The sequence below is a fragment of the Urtica dioica genome, chromosome 2 (assembly GCF_054948205.1).
Source record: "Urtica dioica subsp. dioica isolate 48M chromosome 2, U.dioica_male_clone48M_v1_H2, whole genome shotgun sequence".
Taxonomy (NCBI): domain Eukaryota; kingdom Viridiplantae; phylum Streptophyta; class Magnoliopsida; order Rosales; family Urticaceae; genus Urtica; species Urtica dioica.
This window is the reverse complement of record NC_142757.1, coordinates 45,829,115-45,849,264: the sequence shown is the minus strand read 5'-3', so window position 1 is coordinate 45,849,264 and position 20,150 is coordinate 45,829,115. Positions and strand designations below refer to the sequence as shown.

The 20,150-nt window shown below is 36.6% G+C and overlaps 2 protein-coding genes across 2 annotated transcripts; both read right to left on the bottom strand.

The window, feature by feature from the left end:
- Positions 1-434: 434 nt before the first annotated feature.
- LOC149404990 (cation/H(+) antiporter 1-like) lies at positions 435-6,112 on the bottom strand. The gene is made up of 5 exons (XM_089607254.1): positions 5,960-6,112; positions 4,533-5,107; positions 3,695-4,112; positions 1,555-2,519; positions 435-717 (listed from the first exon to the last, which is right to left on the bottom strand). Exons 1-5 carry the CDS (start codon positions 6,110-6,112, stop codon positions 435-437), a joined length of 2,394 nt encoding a protein of 797 aa, XP_089463380.1.
- Positions 6,113-17,998: 11,886 nt separating this feature from the next.
- On the bottom strand, positions 17,999-19,368 carry LOC149404989 (FCS-Like Zinc finger 1-like). Its single transcript, XM_089606746.1, has 2 exons — positions 18,993-19,368; positions 17,999-18,753 (listed from the first exon to the last, which is right to left on the bottom strand). Exons 1-2 carry the CDS (start codon positions 19,292-19,294, stop codon positions 18,567-18,569), a joined length of 489 nt encoding a protein of 162 aa, XP_089462872.1. The 5' UTR covers positions 19,295-19,368; the 3' UTR covers positions 17,999-18,566.
- Positions 19,369-20,150: the final 782 nt, after the last annotated feature.

The following is a 20,150-nucleotide window of genomic DNA, read 5'->3' as shown; positions in this document are numbered from 1 at the left end:
CATTCGTCTCCTCCGCATCTTCATGATCCATGGTTAAAGAAAAATGTGTTTTATTGACGGATTATTGCCATTAATTAGGGAACGTACATTCGTTTGTTAACTTCAATCAAAATTGCCATCACATAATTAAAAGTGTCAAAATGTATATTAAAATACATCTAGACAGTACAAAATCAGGGTCATATACTTGAAGATTTAGGGATTCAGAGAAAATTAAAAAGTCTGAATAATGAATTGCATTACAAAGAAATAGAGTAGTCTGGGTATATATAACACTAATACAACAAAAAAAGGAAATAATCTTAAATACAATAATAATAACAATGACTAATATATTATATATGCTAATAATAGCATAGTAAACACTCTCACCTAACCTTGTAAAATAAAATAAAGAAATGAAAAAAAGGGGATATATATTATTGGATTATATATTAATCATGGGTGAGATCCTTATTTGAGGTTTGGTGTTGCTGGACGACGAGGACGGAGCCGTTGACATTGTACTCGGAGGATGCCAAGAGGTCGCCGACTGTGCCGAGCTCAGGGCACTCTTCCCAGTCGCTCATGCCGGTGGTGAGAGGGGAGTGGCCTCGCCCGCCTTTCCCAACGATGAAAAGCGAGTACATGTCGCCAATGTCTCTCAGCGCTGACACCGTTTCGACCCCGTTGTTCACGTACTTCTCCACATACCCTACTTGCCCTGATGTCACGTACCTATACACAAAGAGATATGTAGCTAGGAAGAATCAAAACCAATATATAGTGATTAATTACTCGTAGATAAAAGTGTGAAATAGTATTTGATTAATTCGGGTGGTTTGATTTGATGTTTCAATATGATCTCTAAACTTTATTAGGTAATTTGTTATAATTTAAATTAAAAGGTGTCTTTACGTTCGTACAAACTTATACTAAAGATGATAATTAATCATCAAAATTATGATGTTTAGCACAAAGAAAATGATCTCATGTTATGCAACTAAGACAAGACAAGAGATTTTGTTCATGCATGTTTATTTTTATTTGTTTTTTTCTTTTACGGAGAAGATTTATCGAAAATCTTGTCATTTTTTAAACACCTACAAATTACATTAATATGATCACGTGTCTGATTTTTGTGTATTTTTTATCTTTTAAATAATTTTGTTATGAATTATAATCATATTTTTCTCTTATTATACGTTTTTTTTTTCTGCGATCACAATCATGTCATAATTTAATTAGAGCAACCTAGAAAAAAAAATGCTGATTCTTACTGGTTGTAGAATTCGCAAAGGAAAATATTTTGTTGAAGAAATAAAGACAAATGAATTATATATGTTTTTTTTTTTTTTGTGCAGTGAAGATTTATCAAAAATCATTTTTTTTAACACCTTACATTAATCCGAGCATCACACGTCTCATATTTTGTTGTTCAATTAAATTTCTTACGTTACGACTTATATCACCATCTTTTTTTCTCTTATTATACATACTCATTTTTTTTTTCTGCCGATCACAATGAAATGATGTCATAATTTGTAGGTGTTTAAAAATGGTGATACTACTTACTGGTTGTAGAACTCGGTGAGGAAGGCATTGTCGAGGTCCTTGCCGGGATCAACCTCGGCCACGGCCATGAAGGCCTCAACATCATCATCATCCACCTTCCCGTCCACCCGCCTCACCGACGAAGCCTCGTCCGACAGAAACCGAATCACCGTAAGATTGATCCGCCCGTGCCCCGCCATCCTCTTGCTCCACGCCACCGCCTCCCGGTCGTCCGCACCCCCGAAGAACAGCGCCGCCACCTGCTGCACCGCCGCCGAAGCCGGCGAGGGCGCGTCGAGAAGCTGCGCGAAACCCGGGACCCCCGCGAGCCCGCGCTCGACGATGACGCCGACGGAGCACGGGGCGTGTCGGAGGATCTTCCGATTGGTGGCCCTCGCGGCCTCTTTCCCCGCCCCGGCTCCCCCGGAGTCCATCTTCCCGTCGATCCGTTGGTGCTTGTGGAACGGGAGGAGGACGGCGGAGGCGCGGAGATCCTCCGCGGCGGAGCACGCGTCCTCGTAGAGGGTTTCGGCGGCGGAGACGGCCTTGGAGGCGCGGACGAGGACGCCGGTCTCGGCGTGGAAGGCGTCGACGGCGGCGTGGACGGAGACGACGTCCTCGGACGCGGCGGAGGAGGCGCCCTCGTCGTCGGAGAGGTTTTGCTGGGCGTCGTCGAGCTCGTGGTAGGAGCGGAGGGCGGGGCGGGGCGGGGCGAGCTCGATGAGGTGGAGGAGGTGCGGGGCGGTGGCCGGGGCGGAGGCGAGGAGGGCGGAGACGAGGGCGAGGATGGACGTCACGTGGCGGGGCCCGTAGACGCACGCGAGGAGGGTGCAGGACGTCTCGGCGTCGGCGTCTTGGAGGTTCGTTTGGGTGTGGGCGAAGAGGCGGCCCTCGCGGCGCATCAGGAGGGCCAGCATTGGGCCGGAGACCACCGTGTTGATCACGATGCTTATCAGCAATAGGTTGTACGCCTCCGGGTTCCAACCCTGCCCACCAGAGTTGAATCGTCGTTTATTTATTTGATTATATGGAACATTTAAAACACAAATTACAAAGAGATTTTGTAAATATTAAATAATGGAGACAAATCGTTGTCTCGGTGATTGAGTTCATGTCCTCGCGTAAGAAGAGACCTCACAAAATAAGAAGCGCAAGATAAGATAAATGCTTGGGGGGTGAATCATCATTTATTTTCGAAACGTAGTAATATCATAATTAGGGACTAGATTAGAGGAGGCTAATACGCAAAATAACGTTAAGATCAGAGAAGATTGGTCTATAAATTTTAAGGTAACAAAATGTAAATATTTATGCAAAATGCGTAAAAAGTGCAAAAGAAAACTTTGAAAAGGGGGCTGTGGTTTCGTCCTTGATCATGACTTACAAAACAATTGATTAATCCACAAATAATTTTTATTTTTTTATTTTGAATATAACTTAGAATACCTAAATATTAGTTAGGTTTAGATTATTTCATTTATATATATCTTTTAAGATTTCTCTGACCAAGAATGTTACATTTTTTATTTACGACCCGGAAAAAAATGAATTAAAATTTTTTTTATATAAAAAACATGCACTTAAAATTAATAAAAATAAAAATAAATAAATAAAAAACTATTGAATGAGAGATGATTTTGTAATATAATATGTGTAGCCACAAGATAGATGCTTATTAATTGATAGATACTTATCATGATTTACGAAATTAATTAAAATCCACTAATTTTTTTTATTTAATTCATTTTGAATGTAACTTAGAATACCTAAGTAATAATTAGGATCAGATTTTTTTATTTTTATATATATATATATATATATATATATATATATATATATATATATATATATTTAGATCTCTCTGACCCGACCAATAATATTACAACAAAAATGCACTTAACATTAATTGACAAAGCTGATAAGTAATTTATCTGATATTATATTTCAATAATGTTAAGTATTTATATTTTGAGCAATATGTTAAAAAAAAAAAAAGTGATTTTGTAATAATATGTGTAGTCAGAAGAGATATATATTAATTGATGAGAGGATTTGTGATTGTAAGGTGTAATATTGAGTAAAAAAAAAAAATGGGGACGAAGGCATTTGATGAAAAATAACTAAAGTTTGTAATTCACAAATAATATTTGAGGTCACTCACGATCAAATTATTGGTGGATTGGCCGATGAACAAGAGATCAGCATGGCCTTTGAGATTTAGAGCAAACCCAACAAAGACGCCCTCATTCAGTGGAATCTTCAGGTACCGGCACGCAATGAGCGTCCCCGTAATCTTGCTCCCGAGACTGAGTACCACCAAGATCACCAAGATCATTACGCTGCTAAAACTCCTCAGCCGCGATGCGTTGAACTGAAACCCTAAGTACCCAAAGTAGACGGGCAATATGAAGTTGTGAACCGAATAGCTCAGCTTCTGATGAAGAGTCCTCGCCGTTTTCCCCTCCTTCGGGAACAAGGCCCCGATTGCAAAGCACGTCAGAACGCTACTCCCCGCAAGCATCTCAACCATCATCGAGCTTCCTATCAGAACCGAGAGTATCGAGAGAAGCTCGGTGTTACTGCAAGGGCGGAGCCAACAACAAAACTTAAAGGGGACCCAACTCACATAAATAAATTACAAAAAATTAGTCAAATAAGCCACCCAAAGTCTAAGAATTGTTAGATAACCAATTTTTTTATAATTTTTTTGTAAATAGTCATATCAACTTATTTACGGCGCTCAAAAAGACAAAACGCTATAAGCAAATGGCTATATAGCTAAAAGACCCAATAAATTAAGGTAAAAAAAAATGGTATTATAAAATGGAAAACAACTTAAGAGTAATAAATTTAAAATATTACGATAACAAATAAAATAATTAAGATTACGAAAAAAAATAAAGCTACTTAAAGTCGCGTCTGTTTAAGAAACAAACACGACTTTGAGATTTTTTACGCGATTTTTGTCGCGTCTAAAGGCCTATTTTGACCTAGTGTACCTGAGGTGCTTCTGATTTCTGTGCCTGCGGTTGAACCATGCCGTGGCGTACCTGTTGACCAAGTACACCACGGCGATGACGAAGAGGGTGAGAGCCATGCTGCGGAGGACCGTATTGTGGTTGAAGGTGAGGACGAGGGTGAAGGCGGCGAGGCAAACGAGCTCGTTGACCACGGCCGAGGCCACGGCGAGCTTCCCGGCGGGAGAGGCGGCAAAGCGTAGGTCGGAGGCCAGGCGAGCCACCACGGGGGAGGCGGTGTAGGAGACAATGAGAACGAGGACGAAGATGAAACCGGGACGCTTCTTGTCGCTCATCATTAGCTGTTGGTGGAGGAAGAAGGAGACCGAGGAGGCAAAGACGGCACCCACGCCGAGGCCGGAGAACGAGACAAGGGAGACGCGGCGGAGATTGCGAAAGATGTAAGGGATGTCGGTTTCGAGGCCCATCAGGAACATGAACATCATGCGGCACAAGAAGCCGAAGACCTCGTAGTACTCGGCGGCCGAGGCTTGGAAGAAGAATTCGCGCACTCTCGCCAGGTTCGACAGGCCGGATGGGCCTAGAACCAGCCCAGCCTGCCTAATATAATAAATTCATCAATTTTCGTTTTAAAACGATTCATATATTATTTATTCATACCAAATAGAATATTAGGGCTAGTGTTTTACATTGGAAAGAAATTTTTTTAAAGAAAATTAGATGACAATACGAGAAAACATAAGATTCTAAAGTTTTTTTTTTATGGGGTTAGAAAATACAGAGAGAGCGCCATGAGAGACATACATATGACTCCAGTGCATGTACAAATTTATTTGAATTTTTTTTTTCTATTTTCACTCTCAATTTTAATTAAAATATGTACATGTTTCCTCAAATTTCTAAACTTTTTATTTACCTTTTCACATTTAACAAACTACACAAATATATGTAATATGTGTATATATATATATATAATATTGCTTTTAATTTTCCTTATCTTTTTTCTACTTTGTAAGGTCAGCCAAATAAAGTGTAAGCGACAGTAATGCATCAAAACAAATTGTGAAAATAAGATTTTGTAAAGAATTTCAGCTGAGGGGAAAAAAATGATAGCCTATCATGCTCAGAACTTTTGGCCATAATAATATGGAACTAAATAATAAAATAATAACATTTGCATTTTCGTAATACAAAAGAACATTGCATTGGCTGGACCTATTTATTTTTTATTTCTCATTTCAAATGTATATTTAACTCGGATTTAGAGCCGTCCTTATAAAGTACAATTGAACATAGAAAATAACAGATTATGTTTCCCGGAGAATATTCACAAATTCAATTAGAAAAAAAGCATTGGAATTTACCCAATAATGACCTCATTAAACGATATTGCTGTATGAAATTATTAAATAAAAGAGGAATTCGTAGGAGAGTGAAATAATGCGTACGAGAATCTGAGCAATGGGACCAGGTTGGCCTAAGCCCTTGAGGACGAGGTGGAAGAAGTGTGAAATTACGAGAATGCACGACATTTGCATGCCCATCGACGTCAAAGGGTTGAAAAAATCTTCTTGACATACCACCCGCTGAGTCGCGTCCATTATTCTCTCTCTTTTACTTCTTTCGCCCTAATCGATCGATAAATGATGATCACGTACGCCACTGAAAAAAACAAATAAGGGATTAAGAGAATGTTATTATGAATAAGATAGCAAAGAAAAAGAAGAAGAAGAATGAATGAAGAAGGATCTCACGTGTCCAACAATCAAGGCATTCATGATCCTACTATTAAGCGTAATAAACTCAAGGGCTCAGCTTAACATCTCATGATGTTGTCTTAAAAATAATCTAATTTTAGATGTCAGTTCATGTATCGACATATTTTCTTTTTCTTTCCTTTAATGGATATATAAATGATATATATTCCAAAGAGAGAAAGTTCGAAACAATTAGGATATATATATATATATATATAGATATATATATATTATGTAAAAAAAATATAAAATGTTCTAACAAATTTCAAACTTGATACTAAATGTTTCGTTTATTTTAATAAATTAATCATTTATCATCATTTACCAAAATTAACGTATAAAAATATTAGGGACAATCTTTACCGTTGATCTGACCGACCAAGAAAGCTTCACAGTGGCAATCAAAGTCTGCGTCATAATCTCTCATATTTATTCAGGCTGCATTTATGTAATAATTTATCGACATTAACGCAAATAAACACAAATATACCGATATTAACACAAATAAATTGTTTAATTGGCAGAAAATTGCCTTAGTAAAATATATTACCAAGCTTCAAGCGGCTATATAGCCAAATAGAACTTAAGCTTTTGCAAAATAGCCATAGTTTGTCAACTATAAGCAAACTAGCCAAAGTAAGATTAATCTAGGTTGGATTAAATTTAATCCCAACGAACTATAAAGACATAATGTAAGGTTTATGACGGCTGGATTAAAATTAATCGAGGCAGGATTAAATTTAATGACAATCTGGAAATCGAGGATCTGAAGCAGAACCGAAACATCTCCTTCTTCGGCGACACGATTCTTGCGTCCTCGACGCTCGCGATGTTCCCGATCGCTCCGACGGCGGCGGCGAAACCGGATCGATGCGGGAGAAGACTCGACGGTCTTAGGGCGCCTTCTTCGAAGACCATTCTCCGAGCAACGTCGTCACCGGAGGCGGCGATGACGGAGACGGCGAGGGCGGCGAGATCGCGGAGGGAGTGGTGGTCGAGGAGGACGAAGCCGATTCCGCCGATGAGGACGAAGTCGATTCCCCTGGCGGCGAGAGTGAAGCCGATTCCGTCGATGAGGACGAAGCCAATTCAATCATCTGGTTAAAGTTTTTGAGAGATGGCTATTTTACCAAACAAATAAAACTATGGGTATTTCGCAAAAGCAATAGTTTGGGATTGGCTAGTTCATACAATTTTTCCTTAAATTGTAGCACATGACTACTTTATGGATGCGATAGGCTCTCAAAAAGAAAATAAACAAACATGTCAAATGAAAAAAAAAATCGTTACGGGATTGCTACTCTCTTTGAAGCCACTCTCACTTACAATCGGATCAGATCGAGGATCTGGGAATCTCACCGTCTTTACTCGACAAGCGCGAATCCTTCCTCACCCTCCATCTCGCCGAGTGGTGGGAGTATTGGACCGTTGGGGAGAAAAATTCGGCAGTCTCTGACGGCGCTGCATAGCCACCATAACTGGCGAGCTCGGTCTGGAGCGAGTCCTTTTCTCCGAACAAAGAATCGATATCTATTTCCTTCAGTCGACGGTCTCCTTCAGAAGGCGAGAGTTCAGAGCTTTGAGGCTTTGAAACTTGTCGGATGGGGGATCGACCATGGCGGCGGAGACGGCGTCGGAGGACTGGCGATGGAGTGGAAGCTGAGTGGTGTTGGCTCCATTGTCGTTTTTGGGTCTTTGGCTCACCTTCTTTTTTGCCATTTTTGGAGAGAATCGAGCTCCGTGAGTTGAGTGGGGCCGAATCGTATTTGGGTCGTGTGCTGTTGTGTTTTGTTCGAGGATTAGGGCTGAGAGAGAGTGATCTGATTGTCTTCACGTATTAGGTTGTAATGATAATTGATTTTTCATTAATTATTTTTATTTCAAAAATTTCAATAAAAAGGTAAAAAGTTTAACCAAATATTTGGTTCATCATCATAATTGGCTATTTAAATTTTAAACCCAAATTTTTAAACTGTTGGCTAGTTTGCAATTCCAACTTTTCACGTGACTTGGTTCGTGTAATTTTTCAAAAATATACACACGATGAGTTTATTTTTTGGGAATGTTTTAATATTAAAAACAAATATGTATAAACAAATCTTTTCCTTCCGGCGTAAATAATATTAATTAGCACCAAATCCGCAATATATATTTCCTTTTTTTTTAAGTAATGAACTTTTTCGTTAATGAATAGACGAAACTTCCAATGACATGAAATCCATATGTCGATCAAAGTTGGAAGGTTGAGTAGATTTGCGCTCTTTTGAAGGTTTTAATGAAGCTTTATTGGCAAAACAAGCATGGAGAATTCTTAACGATCCATAATCACTTCTTGCCAAGATCTTTAAATCCGGATACCTCCTTTATTCAAACCTCAAATGAGCGGTCATCACTCTTCTATAGTTTGGTGTGTGGCATTAAATGTGAAAATAAATTACTACAAAGAGGTCTTCAATGGAAGATAGGAAATGGAATATTTATCAACATCAAAACAGATCCATGGATCCCAACATCATCAACTTTCAAACCCATTAGTTGTAAACCTGAAGGCGTCTTCCACTTGTTCTTGGAGACAAAAGTACGGAATATGCCTTGAAAATACCTGTAAAAGGAACCAGAAAAAAGCCAAAATACCATAAATGATGAAAAATCTTGAACAAAATTGGCCAAACCTATTCGAAGAAAAAAAAAAGAGAAATGACGAAGGAGCACGCAACGACAAAAAAGAAGGTCTATCGTCGTCCTAGCAGGACGGCAACATGTAGAGGAGTTCTACCACCCTCGCGAGGTAAGTTTTTTTTTTCTCCCGTGCCTTTATTGCTCTACATTAGGGACAAAGTAGATTCTTAGTTTTAGGGGGCTAAACTAACTTTGTGAGGGTGCTTTTTTTAGTTAGGTTTTTTATTTGGTTTTTTATTTTATGAGTTTTGCTTGATGATCGCTTGTTAGTCACAGTGTTAGGTGTTCTCGCACGTTAATTGCCAGTGATATAATAGCTTTTGAAGCATTCCGAGTTTGAGTCAATTTTAATTTTTTTTATGCGTGGTTCAATATGATTGACTTGCGGTTTGAGCAGCACGGTTTTGGTTGACTTTTCCCGTTTGCACATGCTTGTCCTCATGTTTAGAATAGTTTGTTATGGATTCAATCACGTCCTTAGATGCCTAACACCAAGAATTTCGCTAGCCATCTTCAAGGCGAAATGTTTCTCAATATGAGCCTTGGAAGGAAATAGGCCTTATTTGGACCGATAAGAGCCAAAAAGCCGACATGCAGTATATCCACTACCACCCTCTCAGAAATAGCCGAACATTATTCTTTTCTCATTTTAAGTAAAAAAAAAAAAGCCGATACGAGAATGTTTAAAATCCCCAAAAAGAACCTTGAGTGAATTTTTTTTAATGATTGATAGGTGCACTTTATACTCATTAAATTCTAATTTCTCGGCTTGGATTTGACGCGTTTTCGAGTGATTTTAGGTGTGGTTAATGTTTTTTTTAGTGAATTTCAAGTTTGAGAGCGATTTGTTGTGCTAAGGGTGTTATTAGAGCCTATCGTGATGTTACAGAGTAATCAGGGTATCGAACAAGTCAAAAACAAGTCTTGGAAGCATGGAAACGAAGTGTATGAAGGCCACCTTTGGGTGCCCCATGCGCAACGCAAACCTTTAGTGCGCGCCGCGCAGAAGCCCTAGACAGCTCAGCAAGCTTCACGATTTTGCTCTGTTGAGCCGATCGATCAAATCTAAAGGCCCAGAAGGCTCTAAAAATAACCCAAAACATGTTATATACGAATTAGACTCTCAGAAACCAAAAGGTTAGGTCATTTTACTTTGAGAATAATGTCTGGTTGTTTCAGAGAGCTTTTGGAAGACGAAAAAAGTGTTCTTCAGCGGAATTGACAACCTGACGAGTTCTTCTTCTCCGAATTCAATCATTATTTTTTCTTCTCCTTTTTATTTACTTTGTTGCACTCTAGATATTGTTGAATTTTTTATTTAATATGAATTCTTTTTATGGTTTTATTGTTTGTTCTTTTCTTTTTATTACTATTTTATGCTTAGGTTTGATTTCGAATTCGTGCAGAGGCTAGTTTTTATGGGGATGTGATATAGCCCAAGCCGATACTAACGCATTGATGATTCTCTAATATGTGTCTATTGTTTCCTTTCATGTTTGCTTGATTATTAGCCGTGCATTTTGTCACATTCATTGATTAGCTACTTTTGAATTGTTATCTAGGATTGTTTGCTTTTTCTTATTGATTAAACTTGTTTGATTTATCGTTTCTTGTCATTGTTTAATTTTTAGTTTACTAGTAATAATCGTTCATTGATACTTTGGAATCAATTCGTGTCCAGCTAATTTGATCGTTGAAATTACTAGTTTTCGTGGGATCGATACTCGTACTTCCGTACACTATATTACTCGTGCGACACGTGCATTTGCGTGTGATAAATCATCGCAACAATGATCTTTGCGAATATGAAAGAATTTGATCGACTAGTCTACATGTTTTCAAGTTCATTATACACCATGTCGGTGACTGTTCGTTTGTTTTTTGTTTTTTTCAGTTAAAAAAAAAAGAGAAGGAAAAAATACATAAAAAAGAGTGTTTACGTTTTGTTAGTTTATTTTTGTTTTTCGTTTTAGCGTTGTATCATGTGACATTTATTTTATAGACTATTTTAATTATTAGATTCGAAATAATGTGTAGTCGTAGTTTGGGGGGAATCGGATATACCAACTTATAAAAAAGAAAACATTATTGAAAGGCGATATCTTGTGCTATGAACCTGAAAGAGTGATAAGTTGAGTGAAATTATGCGAGGGTTCAAGATTTTTGGGTTAGATTTGAGTCGCTAGATAGACGTTTTAGCCACATTACTATCTTATCCTACTGTTGACCCTAAAGAACATGACAAGCCGACAAAGTCCTATGGATTTCTAAACAATGTACATTCATGGAAATCTTATAGTCTCCTTACAAAAAAAAATGTCTCCCCTAAAGTCAATTTCTGGCTCTGTCACCGGTTGCGATCAATAGTTGTTGGGAATATTGCTCACTTGAAGATAATGAACAAATGATTACTAAATTCGATAATAAAATTACTTTATTAGCATTATATGATTAGTGGGTTGATTTCTAAACAATTAAATCAATAACAACTATCTTCCATAGCCTCCGTATTAAACTGAGTCACGTGCTGGGCACCTGAGTTCGGGCGGTGAGCTAAAACGAGGTCGATGACTGATATACGCCTGGAAAGCTATATCTAAAGTCATATATGTGGAACACATAGGTGAAGGCTGATCACTATGTGAGAGCATTCTACACTTGTGGTAAGTGTACGACTTGGACAGGTCTTGGTTGTAGATGTGTCGTTTAAGGACCGTTACGACACACTAACCGAGGCCGCTATGATGGTCACAGTGAGACTTGATCTGAATCCTGAAGTGATCATGGACACTGGGTCATGTTACTGAGCTCTTTGACTCATTCGCTAAAAGGCTATCCATGCTAATCACAGCTTATGTCTTGGGAGTCTCTCAGAGCATGATTCGAGTAGGAAGTGATTTACAGATACGGAATTCAGCCTTCCTGAAAGAAGGTTAATGTTCACTCACCTAAGGGTTGATTCCAGAACCGATAGATTGCTAGCACTTTCGAAGTAAGTAACGTTCGAACGAATCTTTCGTTGGGGAAACAACAATGCTTAGGGCTGATATGTATCAAGAGAAGTATAACGGAAAAAATTGACTTCTCTTGACACGAGTTGAATCTGGAGGATCTTGATCACGAACTGACTATATCAGTGGACACTCGTCACGATGAGTAAATATAATTCTAGTATTAAAGGATAGTTCATTCTTGGCTTACAAAGTGGAGTATTTGATCAAGATTAGACGAATCGATGGAAAAAGGGAAATGACTATTTCGTCTTTTTCATCAGATTTGTTAAGCTTCTATTACTAGGTCCATAGTCCCCGATTCGGATCTGATAAAGGCGGATATGAACTTTCGTATAATAATGTTTATCATTATTAATCTCACTTGTTGTAATTGTGATTGACAGCATTAATTCTGGAAAACGAGTATTCGCATAATTAAATAAATATTTATGGTAGAATTGTTTATTTATTGTTGGATCAAGTAAATAATCAATTATTAATTATTTCTTTGTTGTTGGACCAAGTAAATAAATAATTAATTGGGTTTTAAGCAATTGGGCCTTGCACAAAATATGAAAATCGGATTTGGGAATTTTGTTATGGGAGTTGCGCAAATTTGCCTTGGCCGTGTGCCTAAAATCCGACTTTTATGATATTGGTATTTACCAATATTTTCTCTTTAGTTGTTTAAATAAAGGAGAGAGAATAATATAAAATATTGTCTTTTATTCTCTCCTTATTTAAAGGAAAGTATTTAGGAGAATATATTTAAAGGGAAATAATATATTCTCCTTTATTATCTCACTAAATAAAATATTCTCTATTTAAATAGAGAATAATATCTCATAGATATTGATCTGATGGATGAGAGAAAAAGTAGGATTCACTTGTTGAGATCCAAGGGCCTAGATTAAATCCTCTAGTGTGAACACAATAAAATGAAATAATATATTCTGGAAGGTTCCATGAATATCTCCTTTTACTACTATAAATAGGGGTTCATGAGAAGGCAAAAAGAAGAAGGATTTTGACCTAATAATTTCGTGGCTCTCCCTCTTGGCCGTGCGAAATTTTCTGCCTCTCCCCCTCGAAAATTCGTTTCGATTCTTAGTAAAATAAGAGCGAGATTTGAAACACCATGTTTCTCATCTAGTGAGATAAAGACTGTGCCCACTCATCTTTCTTATTCGTCTCGGAGATTACGTTTCGGAAGACTAAGGTGTCATCCTTGAGTCCTTCATCAAGACGACGCAAGGAGTACACGATTATTTTAGGAGCGTTCTGTAGCTGAACCGAAAATCAATGTAAGTATTCGTTTTTCTTCAAATCGGTTGCTTGATAAATATGCTCTCGTGAATTAAATTAATTAAACATAACTAGATCTTGTTAATTATAACCATAATTTAATTAGCTTATGATCAGCGTAATTAATTATTTTTCCGCATTAATATGGTTATATGAGAGAATCATCACCAATGAGTGGTATCAAAGCGATTGTTCGTGTATGATACGCGCTTGATTCACCAACAATAGTATGCAGTCAACAAAAGGGAATGGTGTTTTTTTTTTCAAAATGCACACTGTTTATATTTATGAAAAATTGAACTGTGTACCCTAATTTCTACTATATATACATGTGGATGGGTGAAGAAAATCCATCCCGGTTTTCTACAATTCACTCTCTGTATCTCTTACTCTTGAAGTATTAGTGTTTAAATAGTTCTTGGGTTTAGTTATTTCTTTGGCTTTTTCATAACATGTTATCAACACGATAACTTTCATTCGTAAGATCAACTCGGAGGTACACTAATCTAAACACTAAAACTTTTACAACCATTATTTGTTATTGTATAACACTAAATTACTATACACAAAGCCTCTGCCACCTTATAGTAATATAGTGATTTACAATATTTTAATTTCAATAGTGTATAACTTCATAATACTATATACAGGAAGGCTTTGCCACCTTATTGTAAAGTGATGCGAGCTACATCTAATTTTATATGTAATTAATGTCAATTTTCTATATCTGCATGCCACCTTATAGAAAAATGTTTTTAACTGCAAATTTATTTGAACTCCTTTATTAATATTTCGCTTTAAATAACTATGTCATTTTAATACTCGTACATTTGCATCTTGTTTCTTACACATTCTTATGTCATTTTAAATACTCAACGATAATATAACGACCATAAAGCGGCTATATTTTACCTTATAAATACCTTATAAAGCGGCTACATATGGACGCAGTCGAGGTGGTTATAATCATCACCATTCTTACAATACCACGCAAGATTATATAAGAAGTAGCAAGATGGGAATTTTCCCTACAAAAAAAAGGAAAATACGCGAGTTCTTCCAAGGATAGTGGAGATACTTGTCACAGATGTGGAATTAAATGGCATTGGGCTAAGGTTCCCAAAGCGCATGAGCAAACTGTACAATGCATCGTTGAAAGGGAAAGACATGAGGTTAACTTGATTGATCAAGAACCCTTAGATGGCTCCACTCATCCTTCCGACTTAGTTGATGATTTAGCTCACATTGTTGCTGGTTCTGCTGATTTCACTAACCACTTCAATGATATAGACTAATGATGCATGTTTTACTAGTTTGTATTATCATGCTTAGGAATGAAGCCAATTGTCTGATGTTTACCTGGCTCTAAAAATGTGTACTATGTATAATATACTTAATATGATTAATATGTATCATGTTTAATATTTCCTTATGCTTTACAACAAACTAATATTGTATACTAATAAAACTTTGTTTTTCTCATATCTCCCTCTGTTTGTTTGAAGTTTCCAATGGATAAAACGAATTGTGAAGCCAGTCAAGGAGTTAATATTGGAGAAATTGCATACGCGATAGTGGAACTACGCACTATATTATGAAGGATAAAAAGCTCTTCTCAGGATTGAAACCAACAAAAATTTTGTGAATACAATATCAAGTCCTGTAGATCTGATTGGAGGAATTTGTAAGGCAAATTTCACACTGCGAAATGATACAAAATTCACAATAAATGATGCTTTATTCTCACCGAGATCCAAACAAAACTTGCTGATATTTACGATATATATTCTCATTGATTTGATACTCAGTCTATAACTGAAGGTACCATGAAATATTTATGTCTTGCAGCATCCAAATTTGGAAAGAAACAAATTTGAGAAAATCTATCAATGCTCTATATTGGATTGTGTTACACATATATAAATGCAATAGAATCAAATTTGGTAGTTATTAATTCTTCAGTATTAACTATATGGCATAATCGTATAGATCATCTTGGATCAACTATGATGCGAATAATTATTGAAAATACACATGGGCATCTATTGAAGGACCAGAAGATCCCTCAAGGTAATACTTTCTCATGTGAAGCTTGTTCTCTCGAAAAGCTCATCATAAGACCTTCATCGGGAAAAGTTGAAATAAAATCACATATGTTTCTTGAACGTATTCAAACTGACATATGTGGGCCTATTCACGTACCATCTGGACCATTTCGATATTTCATGGAATTGATAGATGCCTTTAGAAAATGGTCACATGTTTGTCTGTTATCAACTCGCAATATGCATTTACAAAATTACTTGATCTAGCAATCAAATTACGAGCTCAATTTCTTGATCATACAATCAAGAAAACCAAGCTCGATAATGCCTGTGAATTTACATCTTAAACATTTGATGATTATTGTATGTTAGTTAGGATTGTTGTTGAGCATCTTGTTGCTCATGTACATACACAAAATGGTCTAGTTTAATCACTAATCAAGCGCCTTCAGCTTATTGCTAGACCATTGATAATAATAACACCAAAAAGGTGATAACAAGTTTCCATATGGATAAATCAAATCCTTTAAGTACCTCAATGGTCGTCAGATCTCTAGATGTGATAAAAGATCCATTTCATCCATGTGAGGAATCTGAACAAATTCTTAGTCCTGAAGTACCATATTTCAGTACGATAGGAGTTCTTATGTACCTTGCTAATTGCACTCGACCTAATATAGCTTTTTCAATTAATATACTAGCAAGATTCATCACAGCTCCTACGAAGAGACACTGGAATGGGGTCAAAAATGTGCTTCATTACCTTCAAGGAACAATTGATTTAGGATTATTTTACCTGACAATACGAAACCAGGCTATGCAGATGTAGGTTACTTATCAGATCAACACAAAGACAGATCACATACTGAATATGTGTTTATATGTAGAGGAACTACGATTTCTTGGCATTCTAATAAATAAACTCTCGTCGCTACATCATCAAATTATGCGGAGATTATAGCACTACATGAAGCAAGTTGTGAATGTGTATGGCATAGATCCATGACATAACAAATTAGAGCCACCAATGTTCTTCCAACAATCAAGGATACAATCGCAATTTATGAAGATAATGCCGCATGTGTTGCCCAAATGAAAGAAGGATTTATCAAGAGCGACAGAACAAAGCACATCCCACTGAAGTTCTTTTCATTCACCCAAGAGCTGAAAAAGAGCAATGTTATCAACATTCAGTATATTCGTTCTTGTGAGAACTTATCTGATCTCCTCACAAATGCGCTCCCTACTTTCACTTTCAGAAAACATGTCATGACATTGGAATGCGAAAATTGCAAGATTTATAAAGGAACACACCCATGTCAGCATTAGGGAAAGATGTGCGTGGTTGTACTCTTTTTCCCTTACTATGAATTTTATCCCATTAGGTTTTTCCTATAAGGCTTTTAACGAGGCAGCACGAACACGTAAATTTTTTAATAAGCATCACAAATGGGGAGTGTTGTATATAATTGTATGTATAATTATTATGCTCATCAAAGTCAAGAAAGGGAGGGTAAATAATTAATTACCCTCGTCTCTTTGTTGAGTAATGTACCATAATTTCTACTATAAATACATGTAGATTGGGTGAAGAAAAATTCATGCAGATTTTCTACAATTCACTCTATATCTCTTCCTCTCTAAATTTTCTATCTTGAAGTATTAGTGTTCAAAGTGTTCTTGGTTTTAGATATTTCTTTGGTTTTTTTCATAACAATATGGAAATTTTCTGATATTATTGTAGGACAATTTCAAAGAGCCACATAAATGATCAATAGATTTTTGTTAATAAAGGAGGCATAATGTTATTGTAGGACAATTTCAAAGAGCCACATAAATGCTGGATTTTAAGTACCTATAGGTTTCTCTCTTTCCTTTTCCTTTTCACGCAATGGACAACAAACAACTACAACCAACTAGTATTAGATATTATCTCGCTTAAAGTCATGTTTTTTCTTTGTTTTAAAAAGTTCAGTCTGTACACTGTATTATTGGATGTTTTACGCGAAATCTATTGATATGCTCTAAGCTGAAAAAATAAATGTTATATAACTTTGATGTTACTACTTTACTAATGTCTTTGCGTTCGGTTAAGTCATTCAATTTTCTGACCTGCATAGACGACTTCAGACTGAAGAGTGATATCTATTTTTGCAGTAGGATTGACTTGACCTGCTCGAGTGAGTGGAAATATCTCAAAACTTTTAACATTTCTAAAACAGGGAAATAAAACAGTGAACTCCAAAATTAACAACCTTTTGAGATTATAAAAAAAATAAATTACTTTCTTGAATTAATTGATAGTCATAGACTCGTAGACTTATAGCAGTAGGACCAGAGGTGTGTTAATGATTCCAATGAAAAGCCTACCAATATGCAATACCTAGATATCTAGAAAAGGGAAGATGGGCATGAAATCCAGAGCCATGTCCCAGGAAAATTAATATAATTCTCAATTTTCAGTTTTTTTACTGGTTTTTGTTAACCCTTGTTACGCAAATCTTCAAGAGTTCAAGGGATTATTAGCATCACAGATTCACAGGTCGAAAGTTTTTTTTTTTTTTTTGAAACGGTCACAGGTCGAAAGTTGGCGATCCACTTTTTGCGTTTCTATTCACGTCCAATATTTTTTCAATTGAACTTTGCTTAAAACCTACTTGACCAAAACTTCTCTATTGAATTGAACGAGTTCTATCAAGAAAAAAAGAGCAAAAAAGATAAGAACTTGGTTCACAAATCAAACACAGAACTACTAAACATTAGAGATACTTGTACCGTTGTATTAGACATAAGATTCCACGGAATCATTCATCATAATAAAACTTCCGCCATTGAAGGCTGTCAAAGCTTTTCCATATTTTTTTCATACAAATATTCTCAACCCCAAAAAAAAAAAGAAAAAAAAATATTACAAAGACCCGAAAGAAGAGCCATCTCATAGAGCATATTTACTCTTTATCATCAACAACCCCTATACAATAAAAAAAAAAAAAAAAAAAAAAAAAAAAGCTTTCAGATTTCAACCACACAAAATTCATTGTTTCTGATCGCTTACGTGTCCTCTCCTTGGCCTTCTTTTTCTTTTTTTGTCCCAACCTCATCATCTTCATGGAACTCAGTAATCACCGAAAAGCCACAAAGCTTCGATTTTTCTTTTTTTAATTCTCCAGTAAAAAAAGAAAAGTATATTATTTTCATAATACTAGCTATTTATAGCAAAGGTATTCATTTCTTTTTTCTTCTATTTTTTTTATTCTTATTTTTATTTTTAGTTATTTAAGCAGCTGCGACCGTGCCTGTACGGAAAGGATAATCCCGGTTCTTGTTCGGCGACGAGGATTTTCTCTGTTCCCGATTCTTTCTCAGAGCTTTCATCGAAGACAGATTCCAATTCTTCTCTTTGGCCTCGTCCATTTCGATCTGCTCCGATCTACAATCTTCGCTACAGAAAGGCGTGTCTCCTCTGAAAACAAAAAAATTACACAACCAAACAAAAATCAGAGACTATGATTAAGATCTTTGAGGCCTTGAGAAACTACTCTCTCAGATCTCCAAAATTTCAGATTCTTAAGAGAGAAATGAAACAGATAAAACAGGAGAGATTTTTTCAGATCTCGAAATCTCTTTTAGGTAAATTAGGTCACAGAAAAATAAAAATAAAAATAAAAATAGAAATGAAAGAGAGATCGAAAGCAAACAAACCTGTACATGAAGATATCTTTGTTATCTGAGAGAGGCTTTTTGCAGAGAAAACAGGCCTCGAGGAAGTGAGGCTGATGTTCCTCGAATCTAGCGTCGTAGAATCTCGCGCCGGATCTCGGCGAGTACGTCGGCGACAGCGAGCCAAACGACGGCGTTTGGAAGTTTCTAAGGCTGTTCCTTCGAGGCCGAGAGTAAACGGCGCAGTGGCCATGGCCGCCGGAGAATCCGGCTTCCATGTCGGCGATGGAAGCGAGACCATAGTCTTCCTCCGCGAAGCAGGGTTTTCTCGTCGAGGTTTCCATGGCTGAGGTGGTTTTCTTGAAGTCTTTCTAGAGAGAGAGAGAGAGAGAGAGTGTGTGTTGAAGAGAGAAACGAAGAGTGTTGAGGTTTATAAAGAAAGGCTTTCAAAGTGAATGAATAAATCATTTTTTTTATTTTTTTTTCTCTCTTTCTTTTGTTTGGTTTGGTTTGTTCTCTGTGGATTCCGTGCATGTGAATCCATTGGCTCTTCTCAAACCACTTTGATTATATATTTCTGTTTTTGCCCTTGCGTTCACTAAGGATTTACCGAAATGACTAAAGTTTTTCTTTCAAAAAGTTTCAACTTTCAACGTGTACTTTGCATATTTGATACAGAAATTTAAATGGACTGTTTTTTTTTTTATTAACGACCAAAAAAAGCTTAACATAAATAAACTGCTATGAAATTGAAACCTGAGAGAAGAAGAAAAAAATGTTTTAAATCCACGCTAAGGTTATATATAATTTAATTTAGTTTGTGCATTTTTTTTTGGAAGTATCGTAAAAAATGAGTTACTACGATTGCTGACTCTATTGAATGAGAGATTTTCTCCAACTGAGTGAGTTAATTATTTAGGGGAAGAGCTTAAGTATTAACGGTATGAATTGTCTAATTGATCAACTCATAAGCAGCAACAACTTTATTTCTTAAATAGATACATAAAACAAAAACTCAAACTAGAGTGTCTTTTCAAAACTTGAAACTTCGTCTCTGTATCTGTATCTGATTATATAAAGTGAGTAGACAACTTCACATCTAAGACCAACTTCATCCGATTATATCATTTTCTACTATATTTCGCAATACATGTCACATCAAACACCACCTCATCTCCAATCGAACTCTATTTTACGCCA